This window comes from Suillus subaureus, assembly GCF_016647635.1.
Source record: "Suillus subaureus strain MN1 chromosome Unknown BJ212scaffold_78, whole genome shotgun sequence".
NCBI lineage: Eukaryota > Fungi > Basidiomycota > Agaricomycetes > Boletales > Suillaceae > Suillus > Suillus subaureus.
In genome coordinates this window covers 20,830-41,792 of record NW_024538634.1, presented here as the reverse complement: position 1 = coordinate 41,792, position 20,963 = coordinate 20,830, and the positions used below count along the sequence as shown (strand labels likewise).

Genomic DNA, 20,963 nt, shown 5'->3' with positions numbered 1-20,963 from the left:
TAGACATTACTGCTTTGACTTCATCTGCCAGTATGAACTGTATGATCCCTGCTTTCCTCATCTTGTCCAGGACTGGAAAAAGATATTCTCTTTGTGGTTGTGTCAATGGGTGTTGATACTGTGTCCAGCAGTATTGACAATTGGAATTTGATGAAGTCTACTTGTTTTACCTCCCTCATTGACAATGCAAACATGTCTGCAAATTCAGCCACTAGACCTTGCGCCATATGACACTGGCTATCCATCAGCTGTAGTCCATATCATACTGTGTTCACAACTGTTTCCACTTGAGGTGGGTAAAACGGTCCCAATGGCATGAGTCTAGTGAACATATCATTCATTGTGCTGGGATGTGCAAGGTCTGGTACTTCACCTATTAGTGTGTTATTTTCTGTATCATTTACATGCAATATATCATCTTGATGCACTGGAGTTTCTATATTAGTGGGATTAGTGGGTTGTGCTGATATATGATATGATAAGGAAAACTTAGTTGCAGATGGGAAGCTTATTGCCATTGGAAGACATGGGAATGGAAGCAGTTCACATATTGCAGTGACCTATCTCCATATTATATGAGTGAATGGACATGCATAATATCCTGTATGATACAGGCCAGTGGACCATGGGCCAAAGGTAAAAATATCCCCAACTATGATGGATGGGCCAGGAGGGATATTATTTCTGATGGGGATGGGTGGGCCCATCTATGCCAATGTTATAAATATCCTTGACGATGGTAGATGGGCCAGGAGAAATATTATTACTGATGGAGATGGGTGGGCCCATCTGGGCAATATGTAGAGTAGGATAGACATATATTATAGACAGCTGGGCTGAAGAGAGATGTATGACAGATATTATTATATAGATGGGTGGGCCAACATAGGGGTATGTTGGGTGACTATCTGTAGGCCTGAATAATGTGATTTAGAATAGAATAGAATAAAAAAATACTATTTAAGGAAATCCTGCCGCGATGCTGCTGTTCATTTAGGATGACTTTCCCATGCATTATTTTCTTCACCCTCTTACAAACTCTAAATCTGTAGGAGCCCCCCCCCCTCTACAGATTATAACTGATGGATTATTCTGTTTTGGGTCACTAATGCCCTTGCTATCTGCTTACTCACCACTTAGTAATCTATATCTGAGGTTCCCATCTCATGCATCTCCACCATAGCAATAGTTGTTGCCTTGTTTCACCATCTTGCAATTCATGGAATGCCATGCGAATTGACATCAATATGTGTGATAGGCTTCTTGTACCACTGACTGGTCAAACCAGATGTAAGGATTAGTCCAAATGTTTGAATGTCAATGCCCATGGTTGTAATGTTGAAAGCACAATCATTTTGACTCTTGTACAAATGCTTGCCATGGTGTATTGTGATATAGATCAGGAAGGAGTTGGGCAATGACAGAGGCAGAGTTGTCCAGGGTTCCAAGTCTCAATACGATCGAGCTGAGCAAACTCAACTCCAGCAATCAGGGTGGCTACCAACATTTTTGCATCTTCTTTGTCATCAAGAAAAGCCGTCTCCTCCATATCATTCATCAAAGTATACTGTAGTAGCAGATCATCCATTGGAGTGCTGACCTAACCCTGATTATTTTATTCAAAGTGTGTTACAGTTTGGTTTTCGGTACATATTATCTTTTGCAGATATGTTTCAAGGTCCGTCATAATCTATTCTACATTATTTGACCTATGGATAGTCACCCATTACATAGATGTGTGGGCTGACATGGGGTATATTACATAGACAGGTGGGCCAACATAGGGAGATGTCATATTGATGGGTGGACCCAGATACATATCATTTAGACATATGGGCCAAGGTATTGGTATACTATATGGACATATGAGCAATGCTGTTACACTAGTTTTGATCCAAGTCATCAATGACATTCAGACTCAGATTCTGTCAACGTTGATCAAAGTCAACACAGCCAAGTGCCCTGTCAACTCAGAATCCAGCAATACCTCAGAAGATGGTCTGTGGGTGTAAGGGCCAGGGTATTTGTATACTATATGGATGTATGGATGTATAGGCTGAGGTAGTGATATATATTATATTGATGGGTGGGGCGAGGTAGTTGTTATCACACATAAAGATAAACCCAACACCTGAAACTCAAAACTCAAACATTGAAACAAACTTCAAAACTTGAATCACCAAGTGCTGAGTCCCAAAACTCAAACATCAAACCCCAAACATCGAAACCCAAAACTCAAAGGTTGTAAAAATGTATGAGTTTCATAGGTAGTTGTATATCATCAAAATCAAAGGAGGTAATAATTCAAAGTCATCTAATGATGAAGGTCACAAGTGCCAGAAAATCAAGCACCCAGTACAGATGCGAACATGTAGTACTGACTACCAAGTAGCTAATACACACAGCTTGTGTTGCCCTATGAGATGCCAAGTTCCAACTACCAAAGCTTGAGTGAAGCATACTGAGTTTCAAGACCTGGGTCTCAACAAATGAATATTTGATATCCACCACACTTCCAATCATCTGGTATTTCATTGAGCAATGGATGATAATACATCTTTGAAAGCCAACATCATGCAAGGCTCCCTTATCTGATCCTCACTATCTCCACCTACCAAATGCCAAATGCCAAGTTCCAACTACCAAACATCAAGTGAAGGATACTGAGATCTGAGGCCCAGGTCTCAACAAACAAATATCTGATATCCAGCACACTTCCAATCATCTGGTATTTCATTGAGCAATGGACAATAATACATCTTTGGAAAATAACATCATGTGAGGCTCCCTTATCTGATCCTTGCTATCTCCACCCCCTTTAACTCCAAATGGACATGCAGGATTCAGCATCTGATTTCCCAAGATCAATTCCATCATGTCTGTTTCTTCCACTTCTGATATTGAAATAACCCTCTGGTGCACTTGGGCCCTGACTGTCACTCATAAGGCATGTGAATATACCAAATGGAAATTCAATGCAGAGAAGACAGGAGGAGACCCAGTTATACCTTCTTTGAACCTAGACACTGATCTGGTGATGGCTTGCGATCAATTAGTTGATTGCCTGATAAAGGCATATAAAAATCCCAGTGGGTCTTCCTGCAGATTCAGAAAATTCATTTTATCAGTCAAATTGCTTCATCACAGTTCAGATGCAGATTGATGTTGCAAGATATAACAAATTGATCTCCCTAAAGGACACTGGGCATAATGAAGAGAGAGAGGAGAAGTTGCTTGAGATACCCACCACAATTCTTGATGCATCCAGTGCCATCATCGCATGGTATGTCCCAGACACCCTGACCGATGCCACCCAGGTGTGTAATATATATTGTTACTCAATGGATATTGAACATCAAATGGTGCCTACAGAAGGAAATTTGGGCAGCCTCTGATTTGCTTGCTCCAATCCTCAAAAAAAGCATAAAGCTTGATAGCAATTGGCAAACTAATCAAGAGTGATTCAAACCAAGCTCAGAAAACAATGTCTTCACTCCTGGATGCACCAATTTATCTCTGGCATGGTTTCAACAGGGGCACAAGGTAGGATCTGATGAGATGGTGATTTCAGTAGTTAAACTCACAAATCCCCTAGAATCAGTTGGATCCAGAGGTATCTGCATCATTGAAGGGGGCATCCTCCAAGAAGATCCTCAAAGCCATTGTGAGGCCAGCAGTGATTGCAACAGTGGCACTCAGGGTGATGCATCCTGAGCAGTACTGGGCAGGTTTGTGAGCCTTGGAGAAAGGGCAGAAAGCAAGGAACTGCCAAAGATGTCAGAGATTCTCCAGTACTGGGCACCTGTGTTTAACAGCCTGTCTGTCATTTCCAATTGGGAAACCCCCAATCATCGAGACCATTTATCTATTCCTGAATGCTTTGACATTCTCACTACCATGGGGAATTATTCTAATGCTTGGATGAGTATGCCAAGCCTTCAGCTGGAGTTCAGGTACAATCCAGGTTGCATGATTGTGTTTTCCAGAAAGATTGTGAGACATGGGGTTCATGCAGTGGAAGGGGATTGGATTGCTTGGGCATGGTACAGTGGCTCAAAAAACTGTCCGCATGTTTTGACATTTTTCACTATCTATGATATTGTGTGAGAACAAACAAATGCCTCAAGGACATGGTTATACCACATTGTAGTATGGCTTCAGGGCTTTCATTTGAGCCCTACACCGTGGGAATCGGTGGAGATATGGTGGAGACATAAGGCTTACAAAATCATGACTCATGCGGACAGTTTTTTGAGCACATATTAAAACTATATAAATCATCATTTATGACACCATAACAATCATGCCACCATTAAATAAATTATAAAGTGGTGTCATTATGTCATTTTAAAACCATATCTAACTATACAAACCAAAAATTTCCATATGTCATGGTTATATTCACCATGAAAGCCACCCCCCCTGCTCAAAGGGATAATATCCTCTCTCTTTCCTATTCTGGCCTCTCTGCTTGTCAAATCTCCTCTAGAACTGGAGTATCCAAGTCCACTGTGGCCAAGTTCATCAAAGAAAGTCACGCAGACAAGGAAAACTTCTGTGAAGGGCGTCCATCCAAGCTCACCTCTACTGATAGGAGGGCTATTATTCAACATATCACTACAGGAAAGGCTGATAATGCTGTCCAGGTCACCTATTACATCAATTCCACCATCACATTCCCTGTCTCTTCACATACTGTGAGAAACATTCTCAAGACAGCTCATCTCAGGTCAGTAACAAGGAAGAAAAGGCTCTCCTCTCTATCACACATATGCAGAGAGGACTAGCACCCTTCTTTTTTCACATATATACCTTGCCATCTGACCCAATCCTATTTATTGTGGTCTTATATGATCATATAACATGCTTCCAGTCCATGTAATCCAATTCTGATGGGCTAAGGCAAAGGTTAGTCATCTCTGTTTATGTGTGATAGAGAAGAAAGCCTTTTCTTCCTTGTTACTGACCTGAGATGAGCTGTCTTGAGAATGTTTCTCACAGTGTGTGAAGAGACAGGGAATGTGATGGTGGAATTGATGTAATAGGTGGCCTGGACAGCATTATCAGCCTTTCCTGTAGTGATATGTTGAATAATAGCCCTCCTATCAGTAGAGGTGAGCTTGGATGGACGCCCTTCACAGAAGTTTTCCTTGTCTGCGTGACTTTCTTTGATGAACTTGGCCACAGTGGACTTGGATACTCCAGTTCTAGAGGAGATTTGACAAGCAGAGAGGCCAGAATAGGAAAGAGAGAGGATATTATCCCTTTGAGCAGGGGGGGTGGCTTTCATGGTGAATATAACCATGACATATGGAAATTTTTGGTTTGTATAGTTAGATATGGTTTTAAAATGACATAATGACACCACTTTATAATTTATTTAATGGTGGCATGATTGTTATGGTGTCATAAATGATGATTTATATAGTTTTAATATGTGCTCAAAAAACTGTCCGCATGAGTCATGATTTTGTAAGCCTTATGTCTCCACCATATCTCCACCGATTCCCACGGTGTAGGGCTCAAATGAAAGCCCTGAAGCCATACTACAATGTGGTATAACCATGTCCTTGAGGCATTTGTTTGTTCTCACACAATATCATAGATAGTGAAAAATGTCAAAACATGCGGACAGTTTTTTGAGCCACTGTATATGAAGGATTCTGTTCATATTTATGCCAGGGTTCCATTGTGTGGACGGGCTAGGGTGGATTACAAACAGTGAAAGATCAAACAAGTAGAAAGTGTAGTTACCCATGTTAGCACCTACTGTCAAATACCAGATATTAGATCTCTGGATCTTGAATATTCGGGCCTTGATATCTGGAACTCAGCATTCAATAGTCAGAACTAGATACTTGATATATTTGGGATTCAATATTTGGAACTCAATATTTGACATTCAATGCTTGATGCTCAATATTCAATACTCAATACTTGATAGTGGACATTCAGAACTCAATATTCAGAATTTGACATTCCATAGTCAGGTGTTGATATTTGAGAATCAGGTGTAGATAGTTGGGTCTCAATATTTGGGTCTCAACATTTGACTATTGAGTTGGGTTTCAATATTTGATACTTGATAGTTGAAATTTGGAACTTGATATTTGACATTCAAAATTTGGGACTTGAAATTTGGGACTTGAAATTTGGGACTTGATATTTGGAACTTGATATTCAATAGTCAGGTCTCAATATTCAGTAGTTGATATTCAGGACTCAGTATTTGGGACTTGATATTTGGAACTTGATATTCAATATTCAAGATTCAGGTCTCAATATTTGGGACTCCACATTTGCAACTTGATATACTGGGTCTTGACATTTGATACTCAATAGTTGAATGTCGAGACCCAAATATCAAGACCTGATCTGAATATTGAATATCAAGAGCTGACTATCAAGTCAGGTTTTGATATTTGATACTTGATAGTTGAAATTTGGAACTTGATATTTGGAATTCAACATTTGATATTTGGGACTTGATACTCAGTAGTTTATACTTGGTAGTCAATATTTGGAACTCAGTATTTGGCACTCAATATTCAATAGTTGGGTCTTGATATTTGGTAGTCAATATTTGGGACTTGGTATTTAGCACTCGATATTCAGAATTTGACATTTGATATTTGGTATTTGATAGTTGGGTCTTGGTATTTGATATTTGGTATTCAGTATTCAATAGTTGGGTTTCAATATCTGAATCTCAATACTCAATACTCGATATTCAAGATTCAGGTCTCAATATTCAGGAGTCCACATTCCCAATGCGATATATGATTGTCTGGACTCAATACTTGATATTCAGTATTCAGGACTCAGCACATAATGTTAGGTTAGATATTTGAAAGACGGTATGTCATTTTCATGGAGTTTGGACATCAACATTCTGAACTCAAGGACTAGGACTACTCTCCTCTTCCTCTCTTCAATCTGGTTAGGATGCTGGTGTACACTTCAATCTCTGCCATCTTTTCACTGATGCCCTCTTCTTGCTCCTCAACCAATGTCCAGAGGCATTCTCTAAGCCACCTCAGTCCCATCAGTGATGGAACCAAGGTGTTATCCACCTGCTCAGGAAGAATCAGATTATCATCCTCAATGCCACCCTAGAACACATTAATCATCACTTGAGGAAATTGTCCATAGTTCTTACTAGCCAATGCTGGTAGTGAAAGATACAGCAACCCATTACCCAATCCCATTGCCATAATTCATCCAGGATTGCAGTGTGTCTGATCCACCATGCAGTATCATAGCTGGATATAATCCTGGAGGGATCTCCCAGATCTGCAATATCATGAAAGAGACATAAGTGTTACAAATGTGGTTACCCCCCTATCCATTTTCTCTTACCTGTGTATTACGTCATGACCGCACCTGGCTGTGCCATCATTAGACTAGCCAATCACCATATCTGTATTACATCACGACCGCCATGTGCCATCGCTAGATGACTCATTCCTCTTATCTCTGACTCAGTCCATGACGTATGCGTCTCTTATCTATGACTTGGTCAATGACGTATGCGTACGTATGCGTACCTGCCCTAAAGTACCTACGTCTATATAAACACGGTCATGTACTTAGTTAGACTTCACTTTAATCTTACTAGGTCTTACCTGAACTATCCTTCGCTTAGGACCCCCAATCCTAAGTTGTCCGATAACCGATATTCAAGCCAAAGGCACTCCCTTTGACTTGTCTTAAAGACCCTTACATTTGTAAGGTCCAATCCGGCTTCAGGCATACTTTTATCGAGTACCTGTCGTCACGCCCATCCTAGTTCGCCGTAACAATAAGTGGGATGAAAAGACATGGTCCAGAACTGTGTTCCAGGTGAGCTGGGGAAACAACTGAAGAATATGAGTGACCAGGTTTGGAATAACCAAGATGATGTGCCTTGAGCTGAGTACTGCAGGGTGGGTGTCTGTTAAGGTTGTGTGCTCAAGGGGGTCAGATCACAAGGGCTTGGCCTCAGCTCATATGCTGTGCCCCTTTCCCGAGTATGTGCCCTTAATTTCTGGGGGCTAGAACAGTCGTCTGGAGTTTCTGGGATTTGACTAGGGTGGACAACGGATGTCCAGATCTGAAATGTGAGATAAACCTGATGGACGTCTGGATGTTACTTGGGCAAGTGGATAAGACTAATCTGGACAAAGTCTGGACTAGAAACTAACAGAGGATGGACTACCTTAAGGTAGAGTCGGAAATGTAGTCTAGGATGCAATCCTAAGACTCGGAATATGACAAGAGACTTGTCTCAAGTCTGGAGGACACAGGAATGAGCAGGAACTAAGATGATATTCGAACTAGAGTATTTCCGAGAGTTACAGGAGGTTTATATACTGTAGGTATCATATAGGAATCAATCAGCAAACATAAAGGCTATGTATGAAGCATATGCAAAGTCTATTAGTAAGTAGGACAGATCACAAATGATGAACACCAGAAATGAAATGTATGTAACGGATCAATAATCAGAAGGGAAACATGGTTAACTGGAGTCCAGAGACAGGGGAAGTCTAAATGGGGTTGGGCGCTGATATAGGGTTTGGATTCCAGAAGGAAGATAAAGATAGATCAGATCATTTGAGATCCAGATCTCAGATCTGGATATCTGGAGAAGCGGATTTAGAGTTGAGAGTCCAGAATGGCATATGACAGTGTCACAAAAGTCTGTTGGAAATCTCAGCATTGACCACCACAGTCATCAGTCTCTTGCAGTAATCTCCCATTGCAGCCCGGCTTTAAAGTGCATGATCTGAGCAGTGGAAGGCTCCTCGGTGTTGGCAGCCTCCGTCTGATATTGGGAGATAGATGCTTGGATGCATGATGCAGCCATTGACATTGTGGCTGCAATATCTGCAAGACCAAGTGTGAGGGGTTGGTATTCATTGCTGGAATCCACAGTATTAGAAGGGGATGCAGGAGGAGTATGCAATACAGGCATGGCTAATGCAGGAGTATGATGCTGGAAATGACAATCACAATGACAGTTGGTTTGGATGTGAAGATATGAGCCACAGGTTGATGGATAAAAACTTTCAAACTCCAACATTTGTTCATCTGGGCATTTCCTGAGACTAAAATGTTTGGGTAGAAGTAGCTGTTTCATATCATTGGCAACCTGGGCATCCTGTGCCAGTAATGAATACATTTGGGATTGCCTTCCACATGAATGACCCAGAAGGTGTTTCACCAATGATTCCCACATCCTGTCACCCCATTGGGTTGCTTTTCACAAGAAAAAGTTACATGTCCAATCCATCTCCAATTGGACCAATGTCATTTCTTCCTTCCATCAATCCCATAGGGCCTTTGCCTGAAGCCAATGAACTCGGTAAACTTTGGATGGGTCCCATCAGCTGAGCATGAGATATGTCAAGCATGCCCAAACTCACATTCCTCATTCCACGAGTGATCTGGACCCCCCAGGTCCACTTTGATGGACCAGAACCAAGCAAGGGACTTGTTTCACTGACCTCAGGCATTTGGATTGCCAACAGCAGTGCTGATTTTGAGCTGCTCCCAAAGCAGTGGTTTGTATTTCTGAAGCTGGTCTTGCCCCAGCTCAAGTTGCATCATTTGCTTCTGGGTCTTTGTATATATACTGGCATGGAGGGACACTGCCTGCTGCACCAATGTCGCCTGGGACCAAGCTCGAGTTTTCAGGGCTTGAGATTTGGCCTGCCTAACCGTTGTTTGGAACAGGATCACCTTGTTGCACAAGTGAATCCAGAGGTTGTGAAGGGCATCATTGGCCTGCCCTTCATGAAGCAACATCTCCAGCAGAATCAGATCCTCTGCCATACAGCATCTGCTTCGATCTACCCCAAGTTTTGATGGCAATGGGATGACAGTGAGCTTGGGGGAGTTTGCCCATGTATCAGATGTGTCAGTGAAATCTGCCAGGTCATCATTGAGATCATTGAGAATGTCTACATTCAAGTCATCAGGATTGTTGTCTGCATCAAATCCCTCTCCCAGATGTGTAAGAGCAGACCAAGTGAATCCATCTACATATGTCATGAGCTGCATGATGCTGCTGCTAGACTTATCTTTGACTCACACCTTGTATTACATCACGATCACTGTTGCTGTCGCTAGATGACCTATTCTTGCTATCACTTACATATCCCTTATCTCTGACTCATATACATTCCCACATCTGCCCTAAAGCACTTGAGCTCACTATAAATAGTCCTCTTGTACGCTTTAGTTCTTTACTTTAATCTTACTAGGTTTTACCTGAAACATCCTTCACTTGAGACCCCCAATCTCTTGTCGTCTGAATTGTACTTTAAGTTAGAAGCACTCCTTCTGACTTAGCTTACACTGAATGCTTGACTTATTGTCTTGTGTAGAATCTTGGCAGAGGTCCAGACTCTTATCGAGTCATCTGTTGTTAGAACTATCCTAGTTCATAACAAAAGATTAAAGTCCTTATCAAATCTCTCCATCCAGGGAGGCCCCAGTAGCCCAAAGCAAGATGACCCCTTGGGTTAGAAAGTACTGGTGGGAGAGTGATCCAAACAACATCCCCACAGAACCAGAAGAAGAATATCACAAGGCCACAGGTCTGGATATCACAGAAGACAGAGAGAGACAAACACCATCCCCTGTAACCACAGAACCCAATCATCATTCAACTACATCAGTAGACAAATTCCCAGAAGAAGTACCACCCTGAAATCTTTCCGCACATCCCAGTATCAGAATGTCTGGCTCTTCATCCAAACTTAAAGCCAGAATACTGAAAGACTATGATGGAAGCCCTGACCATGCTTTAAGATGGTTGTTTTCAGTGAAAGCATATTTCACTGTTAACGCATTGGTTTACAACACCAACGAGAAGAAAGTTATTACCATGCTTGCATATATGACTAAAGATAGTGCCATGGGCTGGGCATTAATGTTTTACACTGAAGTAGACAACTCCACCTCAAAATCCTATGGAACCTTCACGAACTTTGAAACTAAGTTCAAAGAAGCATTCGCGCCAGCAGATGCTGTTGGTACTGATATGAATAAACTCCAAACCATGAAGCAGATGGGTGACCTCACTTCCTATATCGCCAGTTTCAGGACCCTTGCCGCACAAACCACCATAAAGCAAGACACCGTCCTGATTATGTTCTTCAATGATGGACTCAAGAAAGGAATTGGTAATGCCATTTATCAAATTGAAACTGTCCCTATGGACTTCGACAAATATATCCAAGCTGCAATTAGACTTGATGGTAACTGGCAACATGGTGCGATATTCTGCAACAACAATTGCATGACCACAAAACCTACCAGTCAATGATACATCCCTAGACCCTCTGTTGATCACCATGACCCAAATGCTATGGAAGTTGACCACCTCATAGAGGAAGAGAAGACTGAACACTACCAGAGTGGCAAGTGCTTCAACTGTCACCAGAAGGGCCACGTCTCCTGTAACTGCCTGAAGAAGAAGAACAGCAAAGCTCCAGTGCACCACACTGAACCAGCTGAAGAAGATGAAGAGGAAGTCTGTTGTATCAATGAGGATTTTTGATGTGAAAGACTGGATTGATGTCAGTATCTTCCAATGTACCTATTAGACTTGTCTGAGGTGTAGGAATCAGAAAGGAACTTCACATTCCCATTTCCCTTATCTCCAAAACCTGTCTGAAAACCATCGAAACGACTGCCATCATTGACTCTGGAGCTGCCAGAACCTTTATCTCCAAGGATTTTGTTAAGCTTCACAAGATTCGAACACATAAACTTATGAAACCATTCTGAGTAACCACAGTGGATGGAAGTTATGTGAAAGGAGGTGCAATCACCCACTACTGCATCCTCATCATGAAAATCAACAAATGATCCATGCTTGGAAAGTTCAATATCATGAAACTTAGCCATTGTGACAAAATTTTGCTAGGAATCCCTTGGCTGTGTGCCATGGATCCAATTATTCAGTGGAAAGCTGAAACTCTAGAACTCTCTCAAACTGAGAAGAGTAATCTAATAGAAGAAGATGTTGACACTGAATGAAAGAAGAATGGTCTCCCTTCTCTCTTCCAGAAAACCATTGAAACTCTGATCAATAAGATGTGGAAGAATTCCCATTTGAAGAAAGAAGAAATGCCAGTTGTAGTGCTGCCGAAGGCGCCTCCTGTGCAACCTATGTTCATAGAACCACTCCCCCAAGCAACCATTGAAGAAATCCCAGATGAAGAAGCACCCCTGGTTGTACCCAACCTTGACCCCATCCCTGATGACGATGACAACTCCTTCAACACCAAAGATGATGTATAGACTCCAGACTATGCGCTGCCTGTATGCAAACTTGCTATGTACCACCTCAATGATGATGAATGTTTGGTTGAATACCCTGCTGATGCTACCAAGCTCTGGGTCATCACCAATATTTCTATGGACACCCTGTTAACCAAAGATGGTACCAGTGCTGCAGAATAGAAACCCATGGTCACACCCTTGTCACGGCCCGCCAAATATGTCAAAACCAGTAACAAAGCTCAGCAGTTTGCACTAGCAGCTGGGCTTGAACAAAAGAAGAAATCATTTGAAGAACTCATCCCTTCTTACCTCCATGACTTTGCCAACATCTTTGCTAAGGATGGACTAAATCAGTTACCCCCAGAACATCCTGGAATTGACCATCACATTGATACTAAACCTGGTTTTGTCCCGAAAACATCCAAGGTCTACCCATTGTCAGGAGCAGAATGAACCACCATCAAAGCATTTATCAATGAAAATGTACAGAAAGGATTCATCTCTGAGTCAAAATCACCGCAAGCTAGCGGATTCTTCTTTGTTGGAAAGAAAAGTGGCAACCTATGCCCTTGTCAGGACTATCAGTATATTAATGATTGGATGGTGAAGAACACCTCTCCCACTCCCATTGACCCTGGTCACTTGATTACATGGTGCTAAGTATTTCATGAAAATGGACATTCATTCCAGATATAATAACATCCAAATCCACCCCAATGGTCGTTGGAAAGCAGCATTTACCACTGAGTATGGCCTCTTCAAACCTAACATCATGTTTTTCGGTCTTTGCAACTTGCCCACTACCTTTCAGGCATACATGAATCAGACCTTCCAGCAAGAAATAAATGAAGGATGGTTGGTCATTTACATGGACAACATCCTTATCTTCTCGAACAACCTCCCTTCCCACCATGCTTGAACTTGTCGTGTCTTAGAATGAATCCATGCTGAATGCCTATTCCTGAAACTGGAAAAATGCACCTTTGATGCTGAAGAAGTTGAATACTTGTTACAGTGCCCCACTCTTTTTCTCATCATCACTGCAGACTCCTATATGGCTGTACTTCTAATTCTTCCTTTTCACTGTGCTGTTTCCTCATGGTCTCCCTTATCTTTGACTCATACTTTGTTTTCCCATGAACCTTCCTTTCTCAGTAGTCATTACCCTTTGCCCAGCATGGTCTGTGCACGATTCCCTTATGTATATAAACCCTAGCTACCACTTGTATCCTCTCTAACTTGAATCTACTTGGTTCTCCTTGATACTTGAACTCTAGCTCCTTGGGAAGGAGGCTAGCCATTGTCCCATTTGAACCTTAGATCCTGCAGGAGTCTAAGAGATCGCTCCTGAGAGAGGCATTGACTCGATAAGGCTTAGTCCTTGATCAACCTTGATCTTGATTCCTTTATTGGAACGACACACTATCCGAGTTTGTAACAAAAGATTCAAGTTTCCTTTGAACCCCTCCATCTGTAGGGCTTTACTCTTTGAACCCACAAAACTGATTGATTGCCAAAGTGGCACCCTCCAAGAAAAGCAAGAAGGCTTTCTCTGAATGAACCGGGATTCCATATAGTCCCTATCCACCCAACTCTCCTAGATGAACCTCTTCATTGCAAGGATCTTTTGACACTCCCTGCACTCCTGTTCTCCCTACTCTTGCTGTCCCAGGCCCCTCTTCCATTACACACCACACTATTATTTCTCATTTTGAAACAAGTGCACCAGCACCTGTAGAAGACAGAGACAAAGAAATCCCTGATGCTCTGCCTGTTGAACTGGTAGCACCACCCAGATTCCCTACCCCTGAACCAGATACAAACACCAATGATGACACCAACGATGACATGCCTAAACCAATTGAAAGAAAAATCTGCACCCCACCTGACTTTGATGGAAACCGAGATGGAACCTCAAGGTTCCTCCATCTTGTCACTCTCTATCTAGACACAAATGACAAAATCTATGATACCAACACTAGAAAGATCACCTTTGCCCTTTCATTTATGAAGGAAGGCACAGCTGCAGCATGGATGGAAGATTTCATCAAACATGCCCAGCAACCTGACCCCACATCCACTCATGGAGAAAAGAACGGATATGGAACTTGGGATGAATTTGTTTCCCAGTTTGAAGAAACCTTTAACCTGATCAACTCAGCTGGTACTGCACTCCATAAGCTCCATGCCCTTAAACAAGGCAATGACTTAAGCGAGTACATAGCCACATTCCGACAGCTCTGTAACCGAGCTGAGATCTACAGCTTCAACGCTCAGAAAGATTACTTCCTCTGAGGCCTTAAACAGCCACTCATCACAAAACTCTGCAACTCCGGAGAGATCCCTGACACCCTTGACGGAATAGTCAAGAAGGTGATATCCATCGAGAACTCCTATCAGCTTCTCCTTGCCCACCGACCCCAGAACAACAACAAGAACACACGATTCAACAATCGCCAATCCACCCCACACTTCACCCCTAGAAACAACAATCCTAATGCTATGGACGTTGATCACCTCTCTGAGAATGATAAAAGAGAGTATATGAAGCAAGGAAAATGCTTCTCCTGTGGAAAGGTTGGTCACAGATCTAACAATCAAGAATTCCACCCCCGAAACGGAGATGCCAGAAAGAATAATTATAAAGGAAAGCAAATGGTAAGGCATGCAGCGCCTAAAGAAGAAGACACCAACAAGATCGAAGATCTTGATGACGATGAAGATCTCAACACCTGAAGAATGGATTTTTGAACCAGGAGCCTACCACAATGTTAGCCACTCCTTGTATTGATGTATGTATCGCACACAATGTAGGAAAAACTAAAGAATTAAGGGTCCCGGTGACCGTCTTTTCCTCCATACACCCCGATAAATCATTGCAAACCACTGCTGTTGTCGATTGTGGTGCAGCTGCCACATTCATCCATTGGATGTTTGTAAGAAAACATAGAATCAAGACGCATTGCTTTGAAACTCCTTTCCCTATCCGAACCACCGATGGAAGGATTTCCAAGGACCCCATCACCCATTATTGTCACCTTGCAATCAAGATTGATGATCGACTCATGATCGGAAAATTCAATGTCATGAACATGAGCGATAATGACATGATCCTCCTTGGGAAACCTTGGCTTTCCGCCATGAACCCTGATATCGACTGGGCTAAAGATACCCTTCAACTTCCTTCTACTCCTAGATCACTTCGACTTGAAGAAGTATTCAAGAAGAAATGGGGCTTCTCCCCTGCATCCCACAGAAAAGTCACAATCGAAGAAGAAGAAGATCCAGAGCAGTTTAAACCTGCCTATGCTCCACTTCCTGTAAATGGGAAAAGAACTCTTGAACAACGAAAAGAAAAGAAGAAAGAAGAAGAACCACTTCCACCTCTTTGGCCAGATCCTGACAAAGATCCATTACCCCAATATGACACCAAAGACGATGTCTGGGATGATATCCCCACCATACCAACATTCCTTCGAAAAGTTGACAACCCTGTCACTTATCCCATCAATGACGATGAAGTATTAATTGAATATGCCAAAGATGGCTCTTCTATTACCCTTTTCAAAAACCTCTCCTTCGACACACCTCTCACTCGTGATGGCACTTCTGCCTCTGAGATCTGATGAGCTGCGGCTTTATCTCCTCTAAGAAACTCTTGGATCTATGCACAAAAGACTGAAGAAGATGAAGAATACTTGAAAACTAGCAATAAAGCTCAAGAATTCGCTCTCAAAGATGCCCAAGAAAAGAAGAAGAAAACTTTCGAAGAACTTGTCCCTGATTATCTCCATGACTTTGCTGATGTTTTCGCCAAAGACAGCTTAAACAAACTTCCCCCATCTCGACCAGGTGTTGATCATAGAATTGAAACCAAACCTGGATATATTCTGAAATCTGTGAAAACCTATCCCTTGTCTCCGAAAGAAACTGATGCTGTGAAAGCTTTTCTTGATGAGCACATCACTAAAGATTTTATCCAACCTTCGAAATCTCCACAAGCCAGCAGATTCTTCTTCATAGGGAAGAAAGATGGATCTCTATGACCTTGCCAAGACTATCGTTACATCAATGAGTGGACAATAAAGAACACCTATCCCCTTCCTCTGATTCCCCCTCTCATTGCCAAAATAAGAGATGCCAAGTATTTCACCAAGATGGACGTCCAATCCAGATACAATAATATCTTGATCCACCCTGATGATTGCTGGAAAGCAGCATTCACTACCTCCTTTGGACTCTTTGAACTGAAAGTCATGTTCTTTGGCTTATGCAATTCCCCTGCAACATTCCAAGCCTACATGAACCAGACCTTCCAGAAAGAAATCGCTGAAGGATGGATGATCGTTTATATGGACGACATCCTCATTTTCTCGAAAACCCTAGAAGAACACCAGAAACGAACATGCCATATCCTTGACATCATTCAAAAAGAAACCCTTTTTCTGAAACCTGAGAAATGCACCTTTGACACTCAGGAAGTCGACTACCTTGGCATGATAATTTGCCCTGGACAAGTCACAATGGATCCAGCCAAATTATCCGGTATCAGTCAATGGACAACTCCAACTTCAGTAAAAGAAGTCCATTCATTCCTAGGGTTTTGCAACTTCTATCGCCACTTCATCTCCCACTACTCCGACCTTGCATGACCCTTGATAGACCTGATGAAGAAAGATGCTGTCTTCACATGGTCACAATCATGCACCAACTCCTTTGAGAAGCTAAAGCAGTGCTTCTTATCAGAACCTGTCCTCCAAAACCCTGATCCCTCTTGACAATTTGCCCTTGCAACTGACACTTCACTTGTTGCCACCAGAGCAGTCCTCCTTCAGACTGATGAAAATGGTGCATATCACCCATGCAGCTATCTCTCTCAATCCTTTAACCCTGCTGAATGAAACTACCAGATCTACAATCATGAACTACTCGCTATCATCCGTGCTTTAAAAGCATGGTGACACTACCTTGAAGGGAACCCTCACCCTGTCATTGTTTTCACTGATCACAAGAATCTCCTCTATTTCTGCTCTGCACAGAATCTCACTCGCTGACAAGCACATTGGCAATTAACCCTGAATGAATTTGATCTTGAACTTCACCATGTCCCAGGAAGCAAACTCGCTGCTCCTGATGCTCTTTCACACCGTCCTGACCACTCTTCTGATCCTTTGGATAACTCCAACGTCACACTTCTCCCAGACACTATGTTTTCCCATCTTATTGATAACAACCTCACCAATGCCCTGAAATCCACAGATCCTCTCTCTGATCCTGTTATCCTTGCTGCGCAACAAGCCCTTGATGGGTTAAATGCACCCCCTATGAAATCTGCCCTCTCCGACTGGAAGTTCAATGATGGTACCTTGTGTTATAAGAACCGTGCCTATGTCCCCATTCATCTTCAACACCACATTCTCCACCTTCACCATGATCACCCCACCGCCAGACACCCAGGACGCTTGAAGACTGAAGAATTAGTCAAATGAGATTATTGGTGGCCCAGAATGAGCACATTTATCCGCAAATACATTGAGGGTTGCACCCTATGCCAGCAAATGAAATCTGACACTCACCCTTCCACTCCACCCTTGACCCCTATACCTTCCTCTGTGCTTCGCCCCTTCTCGCAGATCTCCATAGATCTAATCACTGACTTGCCTGAATCAGGTGGTTTTGATTCAGTTATGGTCATGGTAGACCATGGCCTTATGAAGGGGGTAATTCTCTCACCATGCAAGAAAACCATCACATCAGAAGGAGTTGCCCAACTCTTTTTCAAGAAAGTCTTTCTCAGATTTGGACTCTATGACAAGATCATCTCCGACAGAGGACCCCAGTTCGCCTCTAAATTCGCCAAAGAACTTGGAAGACTCCTAGGCTATGAAGTCGCACTTTCCACTGCCTACCACCCACAAACTGATGGACAGACTGAACGTCTGAATCAGGAACTTGAAACCTACCTTCACATCTATTGCCACTCCACTCCTCTTGATTGGGTAAAGCATCTACCCATGGCTGAATTTGTCCACAATCACCGAAAACATGATGCCTGCAATGTCTCCCCTTTCCACCTCATGATGGGTTATGAACCCTGAGGAATCCCCTACATTCTCCCAAACTCCACCATCCCTGCAGCAGAAGATTGAGTCAAATATCTTCAGAAGATCCGAGAAGAAGCTATCTCTTGTCACAATCTTGCCATGCAACGCATGTCTGATCGGACCTTTGGAAAGAAGTTTGAACCCTGGAAGATCAGTGAGAAAGTTTGGTTATCAGCAAAGAACCTTATCACTGGACTACCCTCAAAGAAGCTGGCCCCTAAATGCTACGGCCCTTTTACAGTAGAAGCCATTCTCTCCCCTATCACATTCAAGATCTGACTCCCTGCCTCCTGGAAATCACACCCTGTCTTTCATGCTTCTGAGTTATCCTCCTATTGGGAAACAGAAGTCCACGGCCTGAACCACACTGAACCCCCTCCTGACATCGTCAATGGACAAGAAGAATATGAAATAGAAGCTGTTCTCACCCATAAGGGAAATGTAAAAGGAAAACAATGCTTCCTCATATCATGGAAGGGTTACCCTTCTTCAGATAACTCCTGGCTCCCTGAAAATGAACTAGACAATGCCCAGGAAATCCTCAAAACCTATAAAGATTGCCTTTGACTCTCTCAACTCCTTACCTAGAAACCTGATCCCAGAATATGTCTTCTTCATGATCTTCGAACTCTTCTCTTGAACTCCATCGCTCTCAGCTTGAACTTCACCACAAGTGAGCTCTTGTTGAATTGACCCTTTCTTCTCTTCCTTGTGTTTTACCTTTAGACCATTTCTTTTCTGAAGACATTGATTCCCTTTCCTTGATGACCATCCATTGCAGTGCAGACCTAGCATCTAGCTATGCCCATACCATCACAGCCCCTGCCGAAGAAACCACCAAATGTTCCATCATCTATCACATGACCAAGATCAAAGCACTTGCTGCAGACAGACTTATAGAAAAAGGGTTTGAGCAAGCTCTCACCCCAGATATGGTCAAATTGGAATGCTCAGTTTCCACTGAACCCCTTCATTTCACTACCCAAGAAGTCCCTAGATCCCCATCAGAATCTTCTGATGATGACACCCCCATCCCCGCTCCTTCTCAGCTCGCAGTTCACTCCGCAGGAAACCCACACCATGCTTGTGGTAAGAAAAGAAACACTGTTGCCTTTGGAATAGGCCTCTCTCATCCCATGACACCATCCCCTGCTCCACCCATCATTGTTGATGAAGACAAACCCGCCTCCTCCTCTGATTCTCATGCCCCATCTGAAGAAACTTTTCAATGAGACAGAAATGGTGTAGACTATTATGATATCATTTGCCGATACTGCCAGCAGGAAGGACATTGTCAAATCCACTGCCCTCGCTATTTCTGCCGAGAATGCCACCACCATGCTCCCAAACATCTTACCGCTTACTGTCCTACCCTTCGAGGATGTCATATCATTAATGCCAAACCTGGCTCATGGGCCTTCCATCATCAGCTTAAGATCTACGAAGATAGAAAAGATCTTGAACAAGAGGAGCATGAGAAGCAGTTTGCAAAAGATGCTGACTTCGACCCTAATAATTATCAGAATCTTAGTGACTAAAGTCAGTGACTTTAGACATTGACAGGGGGGTAATGTTACAGTGCCCCACTCTTTTTCTTATCATCACTGTGGACTCCTATATGGCTGTACTTCTAATTCTTCCTTTTCACTGTGCTGTTTCCTCATGGTCTCCCTTATCTTTGACTCATACTTTGTTTTCCCATGAACCTTCCTTTCTCAGTAGTCGTTACCCTTTGCCCAGCATGGTCTGTGCACGATTCCCTTACATATATAAACCCTAGCTACCACTTGTATCCTCTCTAACTTGAATCTACTTGGTTCTCCTTGATACTCGAACTCTAGCTCCTTGGGAAGGAGGCTAGCCATTGTCCCATTTGAACCTTAGATCCTGCGGGAGTCTAAGAGATTGCTCCTGAGAGAGGCATTGACTCGATAAGGCTTAGTCCTTGATTGACCTTGATCTTGATTCCTTTATTGGAACGACGCACCATCTGAGTTCATAACAATACCACAGTAAAGGAAGTTTGGTCGTTCCTTGGGTTCTGCAATTTCTATTGCAATTTCATCCCTCATTACTCTGACATTGCTAGACCCTTGATTGACCTCACCAAGAAAGACATGGTATTCCATTGGTCCAACCCATGTACCTCCACATTTACCATGCTTAAGGAATGCTTCCTGAAGCAACCCATATTATGAAACCCTGATCCTAGTTGGCAGTTTGCCATTGCTACTGATGCCTCACTCATTGCTACCAGAGCAGTTTTGCTACAGACTGATGAAAACGGAGTCTACCATCCATGTGGATACCTCTCCCAAACCCTGAACCCAGCTGAAAGAAATTATCAGATCTTCAATCGTGAACTTCTCGCCGTTATCTGTGCCCTCACCAAATGGCATCATTACCTCAAAGGAAACCCTCATCCAGTTATTGTCTTCATGGATCATAAGAATTTGCTCTACTTCCATACCACACAGAAATTGACTCGTCGCCAAGCACATTGGTAACTCCTCCTCTCCTGTTATGACATAGAACTCCATCACATTGCTGGAACTAAACTCACCACCCCTGATGCACTCTCCA

General features: G+C 42.7%; 3 protein-coding genes across 3 annotated transcripts; 2 read left to right on the top strand and 1 right to left on the bottom strand.

Annotated features, from left to right (window-relative positions):
- Nucleotides 1–2,875: 2,875 nt before the first annotated feature.
- On the top strand, nucleotides 2,876–3,462 carry BJ212DRAFT_1304815 (uncharacterized protein; the record flags this gene model as incomplete). The annotated part of the gene is made up of 3 exons (XM_041333680.1): nucleotides 2,876–3,089; nucleotides 3,148–3,317; nucleotides 3,373–3,462. The coding sequence occupies 3 exons, from the start codon at nucleotides 2,876–2,878 to the stop codon at nucleotides 3,460–3,462; spliced, it is 474 nt and encodes a 157-aa protein (XP_041186272.1).
- Nucleotides 3,463–3,774: 312 nt separating this feature from the next.
- Nucleotides 3,775–4,032, top strand: BJ212DRAFT_1230579 (uncharacterized protein; the record flags this gene model as incomplete). Its single annotated transcript, XM_041329490.1, has 1 exon — nucleotides 3,775–4,032. A coding segment is annotated over one exon (258 nt), but the record flags the coding sequence as incomplete, so codon positions are not given.
- Nucleotides 4,033–9,489: 5,457 nt separating this feature from the next.
- BJ212DRAFT_1285782 (uncharacterized protein) lies at nucleotides 9,490–10,062 on the bottom strand (the record flags this gene model as incomplete). The annotated part of the gene is made up of 1 exon (XM_041331909.1): nucleotides 9,490–10,062. A coding segment is annotated over one exon (573 nt), but the record flags the coding sequence as incomplete, so codon positions are not given.
- Nucleotides 10,063–20,963: the final 10,901 nt, after the last annotated feature.